Source organism: Dromiciops gliroides, chromosome 2, assembly GCF_019393635.1.
Source record: "Dromiciops gliroides isolate mDroGli1 chromosome 2, mDroGli1.pri, whole genome shotgun sequence".
In the NCBI taxonomy this organism is placed as follows: domain Eukaryota; kingdom Metazoa; phylum Chordata; class Mammalia; order Microbiotheria; family Microbiotheriidae; genus Dromiciops; species Dromiciops gliroides.
Window position 1 is genome coordinate 109,277,840 of NC_057862.1, and position 6,831 is coordinate 109,284,670.

General features: G+C 46.5%; 1 protein-coding gene across 1 annotated transcript; it reads left to right on the forward strand.

Annotated features, from left to right (window-relative positions):
* The first annotated feature begins 857 nt into the window (after window positions 1-857).
* On the forward strand, window positions 858-6,627 carry CALHM3 (calcium homeostasis modulator 3). The gene is made up of 3 exons (XM_043980415.1): window positions 858-1,144; window positions 4,090-4,345; window positions 6,148-6,627. Exons 1-3 carry the CDS (start codon window positions 858-860, stop codon window positions 6,625-6,627), a joined length of 1,023 nt encoding a protein of 340 aa, XP_043836350.1.
* The last annotated feature ends 204 nt before the right edge of the window (window positions 6,628-6,831 follow it).

Sequence of the window (6,831 nt, forward strand, 5' to 3'; positions counted from 1 at the left end):
GCAAGTCACTTAACCCTCATTGCTCTGAAAAAAAAAAAGAAAAGAAAAGAAATAAGACCTTTATCAGAGAAAGTTGCTACAAAGGTTTGGTTTTGGTTTTCCCCAGTTATCTGTTTCCCTTATAATTTTAGCTACATTGGTTTTGTGTAAAGCCTTTTTAGTTTTATGAAATCAAAAGTGTCCATTTTATCTCCCATGATTATCTCTGTCTCTTGTTTGGTCATGAACTCTATCAACAGATTAGCAAAGTAATTTCTTCTTTGCTCCTCTAATTTGCTTATGATATCACATTTTCGGTCTAAATCACATATCTATTTGGAGTTAATCTTGGCATATGGTAGTAGTATCAGACTGAGTGCTACCTACACTGATTCTTCAAAGAAACCCAGCCCTCCCTCTTTCTTCCACCTCCCCCACCCCTCCCTAGGCCCCAGGGAGGGGACAGGGACAGGAACCAGGCTATTTGAATAGGCCTAGCTCCTGAGAGACAGTGAGCCCTATTAGGTCATTCTTTTATCTCCTGGTGCTGAGAGTAGAGAAGAAAAGCTTCTTTACTGCAGTCTCAGGCCAAGAAAACACTTGGAGCCAAGTGCAGACCAGAAGAGAAGGGAAAGAGCAGTGCCAAGAATGCTTTGGAAAAGGGGGTGAGGGGGTGGGTGGGAAGGACTTGGGGAGGGATCCGCTACAGGCTGAAACCCTAGCTCAAGACAGACACTTACCTGGGAGCTTGGCCCTGGAGCCTCAGGACCGAAGACCTACTGGTCTGGGTAGAGTCTAAGGGAAGTCAGGCCCTAAGGGTCCAGAGCGACCCCTCTTCGTTCTCTGAGGTTCCTGCCCCCTAAGCGGCACTTGGAACCATGGATAAATTCCGTATGATCTTCCAGTACTTCCAGTCCAGCTCAGAGTCCGTAATGAACGGGATCTGCCTTATCCTGGCAGTGGCCACTGTGAAGATCTACTCCTCCTTCGACTTCAACTGCCCCTGCCTGCCCCGGTACAATGCCCTCTACGGCCTGGGCCTCCTGTTCACACCGCCCTTGGCCCTTTTCCTCTGTGGGCTCATTGCCAACAGGCAGTCAGTAGTATTGATCGAGGAGTGGAGGAGACCCACGGGAAGAAGGAAAAAGGACCCAGGCATCGTCAAGTAGGTCACTTTTCTTCCCCCTTCCTTCTTCCCTACTGTCCTTCCTTCCATCCCATCCTCCCTCCCTTTCTCTCTCTCTGTCTCTCCCCCTCTTCTTCTCTTCACAGCCTCCTTTTCTGTCCTCCAGATTCCCTCCCTTCCTCCTCTTCCCTTCTTCTCTCTTCCCCTCTTTTCTTCCAGTTATCATTCCCTCCTACTTTCTCTCCTCCCTCTTGGTTCCTCCCTTCCTTCCCTTTCTCTCCTCCCTTACCCCTTCCCGGTCATCTTACATGTGCTATTTTGCACTACCCATACATACTATATACAGTGGGGAAAACAATGGGAAAAGTTTTAGAATGGTTACAAGTGCTGTGGGGCTAGAGAGAATTTCATAGATAAAATGAAAGCTCCTTGAAGTCAGGGATTGGAAAAAAAAAGTCTTCTTATCTACCCTTAGGACCTATCACAGCACCTAACACATGGTATAGGCTTAATAAATGTTCATGGGTTGATTGGAATAAATTATTTAAAACTGTTATATTATTCATTACTATAAAGCATATTGTGTGTGCTATATATACCATGCATGAATTATTTCTGTTTTCATCACAAACAATAAGAATTTCAACAAAAAAAGCAACCAGATAAACATAAGGAAGAAAAGCATGAACTCCAAATTATTTGGAATTTGCTTAAAGGATTTTATATATAAAAATATGTCTGTTTATTATATATATATAAGAAAACAATGTGGCCCTTCCCAATCTCTTTGGCCATAACATCTTTCTGGGCACTTAGATTGTGTTGCTGTTTTATACAGTATGGGTTTGTATGCTGCTTCTTTCTTCGTGTGGCATCATTTTGTCAAGTCATCCTTTGTATGAATCTTTCCATGTTTCTTTGTATCTGTGTTTGTTATTTTTGTGACCGTGCATGTTTGATGCACTGCCTGTATTATACTCCTCATTTCTGTTCAGTAAACTCTGTAGACTATGAGCAGGAGGAATACTCTGTAACCTACGTGTTATTTGTGTGTAACATGTAACAGACTGTTGTCACAGGCACCAATACATATGCTGTGTTGTCCATGTTCTGAAGCTGAGGGATATTATATTGCACATCTGTATTCTATATTGGCTACATGAATGTTGGGTACACAAGGGAGGGCTTTTGAAATCAAATGATAGGGGCAGCTATGTGGCGCAGTGGATAAAGCACCGGCCCTGGATTCAGGAGTATCTGAGTTCAAATCCGGCTTCAGACACTTGACACTTACTAGCTGTGTGACCCTGGGCAAGTCACTTAACCCTCATTGCCCCTCAAAAGAAAAGAAAAGAAAGAAATCAAATGATAGAAATTTCGAAGGGCTCCCATTATATGTCTGATCATCAGTGAGGTTTGGTTCTTGAATTACCCCTTATGTGGGACCTGGGGCAAATCATTTCATACCCCCCCTTTTTTTTTTTTTGCTCAACTATAAAACAGAGGTCATCCTTACACACCCTATCTCACCAGCTTGTAGTAAGGAAAGTCATTTCTAATCTGTGTAGTGGTCTATGCATGTGAGTTAGGATTACAATGATGATATAAATGTGAGTTGTCCTTATTCTGTTGTCACTGAGACCTCACCTTGGTGTGGAAGTGATTCAGCTTCCTTCAACACTCCGCTCAAAGTCCGCCTTTGGCAGGAGGTCTTTGCTGATCCCTCCAGTCATTTCTATCTTCCCTCTGAGATTCCTCTTCTCTGCACAGATCTCCTGTGTACATAATTATTTGCATGTTGTTTCCTTCATCAGAATGCAAACTGAGGGGAGAGGCTGGTTTTGCCTTTCTACACATTCTTTTTTTTTGGGGGGGGGGGTGAGGCAATTGGGGTTAAGTGACTTGCCCAGGATCACACAGTAACTGTCAAGTGTCTGAGGCTGGATTTGAACTCAGGTCCTCCTGACTCCAGGGCTAGTGCTTTATCCACTGTGCCACCTAGCTGCCCCCTTTCTACACCTTCCAAAGTGTTCTGGAACCTAGTAAACCTTAAGAAATGCTTACTAACTCTTACTGCTCTTGCTGTCTTGGGGGTCAATTTGGCATAGAATGGAATATTTGATGCCATACAAAGAGAGGAGTCTGGGGCAGCAATTGGGAAGGTGGGTCAGAGGTTCCAGAGGTGGAGGCTGGAAAAGCCTTAAAAAGGGAACCTAGAAAAAAAGAGGGTCTTGTGTTCTTGAAAGTAGGAAATAGTAGCCAATATAGAGACCAAGAATTCCAAGGAACATAAGCACGCTGTCTCCTTTGTCCCACTCATCACTGGAATCCAGGTTAGGTTAGTCAATTGTTTCAGTAACATCCCACTCTTAGTGACCCCATTTGGGCTTTTCTTGGCAGAGATAGTGGAGGGGGTTTGCCATTTCCTTTTCCAGCTCATTTTATAGATAAGGAAAGTGAGACAAAAAGGATTAAGTGACTTGCCCAGGGTCACACAGCTAGTAAGTGTCTGAGGCCACATTTTAACTCTTGTCCTTTTGACTGACTCCAGGCCCAGAACTCTATTCACAGTGCCACCTAGCTGCCCCCTGGTTAGTCAGGAATTAGGGGAAGAGGATTTCAACAATCTCCCTCATTGTTCCCTGGTCTGCCATTGCACTTTCTTTATTGGGTGTTGGGAATCTAGGATGAGGGATGGAGAGTGTGAAGTGTTTCCTTCTGTCTTCCTATAGCCCACGATATACAGTTTGAAGTCAGGAAGGCCTAGGTGCAAATTCTACCTCTAACACTTATTGACTGTGTGACCCTGCACAAGTCACTTAACCTCTCTGTACTCAGTTTCCTCATGTGTAAAAAGAAGGGACTAGATTTCATGGCCTCTAAGATCTCTCTAAGTGCTAAATCTCCCAGGCTGCCTCAGCTATCCCCTGGGTTACTCGGGACCTTGACCGTCTTTCTCCTCTCTTCCTTCCTCCATTCCACAGGTACTTGTGTTCTTCTGTCCTGCAGCGTGCTCTTGCCGCCCCCGTGGTCTGGATCCTCCTCGCCCTCCTGGATGGGAAGTGTTTCATCTGTGCCTTTAGCGGTTCAGTGGATCCTGAGAAGTTTGCAGACTTCGCCAATATGACAGCTGGTGATGTGCAGCTCTTCCTCACCAAGGTGCCCTGCAAAGAAGATGAGTTAGTGAGAGACAACCCCGCCCGGAAGGCTGTGTCGCGCTACCTGCGCTGTCTATCACAGGTAACCCAGAGGTGCTCTGGCCCTTTCACCCTCACTCACCTCAGGTCAAGTCCCTCTGCTTAGCATTTTATTGCAGGAGATCAGTGCACCAAGGGCACAGACTCAAGCCCTCCAAGAGTCAGGTGGCTTTATCTTCTCTGGCCTCGGGTAGTCGCCCTGCTCCTAGCCAGGGTCCATGAAAATTCCGGCCACAAGTGGGAACATGGCCAAATACTTTAAACGGTTCAATACAAACCTATCCTTTCTGGTGGAGACAAACCCAAAATGTCCATCTTAGTAGGCATGGATCAGAAGCATCTTCAGTGTAGTCAATGGGCCTTATAATTAGATGTTGGGGCAGCTAGGTGATATAGTGAATAGAGTGCCGGGCCTGGAGTCAGGAAGACTCATTTTCTTGAGTTCAATTCTGGCCTCAGATATTTACTAGCCATGTGACTCAGGGCAAGTCATTGAACCCTGTTTGTCTCAGTTTCCCCATCTGTAAAATGAGCTAGAGAAGGAAATGGCAAACCACTCCAGTATCTCTGCCAAGAAAACCCCAAATAGGGTCACAAAGAATCAGACATGACTGAAATGACTGAACAATAAAAAGATAATTAGGTGTTAAAAAGGAAGGCAGCTCCCACACCGGGCTAAGACCAGGAGGTCATCCCCTTCTCAGAACAAGGAACAACGGGGTGGGGGGTGGGGGTGGGGGTGGGGGTAGAAGACGGCTCCACCATTACAACTCTAAATCACACACAATGTGATATATCTTTTTAGCCAAATCAAGTGCCTACTGTGGACCAATTTACCCAGGAGATAGAGGTGAATGAAACAGGGTAACTGGGATAATAGCTGGCTAGTGTTTATGTAGTGCTTTACACACATTTTCTCACTTGATTCTCATCATAACCCTTTGAGGTAGGGGCTATTATTATACCATTTTATAGATAAGGAAACTGAGGCCAAGAAGTTAAATTACTTGCCCAGGGTTACGCAGATAGTAAGAGTCTGACACAGGATTCAAACCCAGTCTTCCTGACTCTAGTCACTGTACCTAAGAGAGGGCTCCAAGCCAAAAGGGATCTTAGAAGTCACCAAGTACAAAATTCTCATTTCACATATTAGGAAACTGAGACCCAGGGCAGTAAGGTGACTTGCCCAAGGGCACACAGCTAGGAAATGTCTTAAGCAGGCTTTGAACTCGGGTCTTCCTGGCTCCAGGGCCAGTGCTCTAGCCATGCTGCCCTCCCTGCCCTTAAGGAGCTCACAGGAGCATCACTGAAGAGAAGAATAGGACGCACACATGATAAGGGAATTAGCCAGACAAGACCATGTAGGCTAAGTGCCAAATGGTGTAATAGAATGGGAATTAGGAGTCAATAAATCTGGGTCCTAGGAAAGACTCACTGTGTGACCTTGGGCAAGTCACTTCTCTTTTCTAGTGTTTAGTCCCCTCCTTTGTAAAATGAGGGAAGGCTGAACTAAATGATCTCTAAGTCCTTCCAACCCTGATTCTATTTACAAAGTCATTACCTGGGTATTCATGCTTTTCATTGGTTCCCCACAATAGCTCTGAGACATTGGCAAGGATGGTAGTGATATACCCATTTTGCAGATGAGGAAAAGGAGACTCAGGCAACTGAACTGATGTGCCCAAAGTCACAGAGCTAGTAAGTGGAAAAGCCAGTGGTAGAATGTGCCAGGTCGAGGGGGAAGGAGGAGCACATACTAGATGCTAGAATGGTAGGACCAAATGCTCTCTGTCTTGGTGGGCTGGGCAGGCATTTGTAGGTCACTTTCTCCTCCCTCCGTCCCAGGCCATTGGCTGGAGCATCACACTGACGCTCATCGTGATGGCCTTCCTGGCCCGTTCCCTGCAGCCTTGCTTTGACCAGACCCTCCTAGTTCAGCGGCGCTACTGGAGTAACTACGTGGACCTGGAGCAGAAGCTATTTGATGAGACGTGCTGTGAGCATGCCCGGGACTTTGCCCACAAGTGCGTCCTGCACTTCTTTGACAGCATGCGAAGCGAGATGAAGGCACGAGGGCTAGCCGCCATGCGGCAAGAAGGAGTCAGGCCCTGGGAGGGTAGGCCAGAGGCTGAAGGCCAGGAGAGTGAGGAGGGGAAGAAAGATCTCCTGCGTGGCATCGCCAACCAGAAGCAGGTGAACCAGCTGCTGACCACATGGTACAGGAGCAAGCCCCCCCTGGACGTCACACAGGCCCTGCAGCCTCCACCAGGGGAAGGGGGAGGCAGCCTCAGCCACCGAGGCTTCTCCCAGCACACTGATGTATAAGGGGAAGGGTGGGAGGGGGCTGAGTCCAGGGACCAGGGGACCAGGTCAGGTCTTAAAGGAGCTGCTTTCTGTATGTTGTCACAAACAGTTGCACAAAGGCTGCTTGAACTTATGTGAAGAGCACCAAAATCTAGCTCTGCTCCCTTTTACCTGTGTGTTCTTGGGGAAGTTACTTGTTCTCTCTGGGCCTCTGTTTTATCACTT

What these genes read in the sequence shown, in the direction of transcription:
- CALHM3 (XM_043980415.1), top strand. Translation starts at nt 858, where the DNA reads ATGGATAAATTCCGTATGATCTTCCAGTACTTCCAGTCCAGCTCAGAG. An exon ending in AAGGACCCAGGCATCGTCAA is followed by an intron (nt 1,145 to 4,089) that starts GTAGGTCACTTT and finishes TCCATTCCACAG; the next exon opens with GTACTTGTGTTCTTCTGTCC. An exon ending in ACCTGCGCTGTCTATCACAG is followed by an intron (nt 4,346 to 6,147) that starts GTAACCCAGAGG and finishes CCTCCGTCCCAG; the next exon opens with GCCATTGGCTGGAGCATCAC.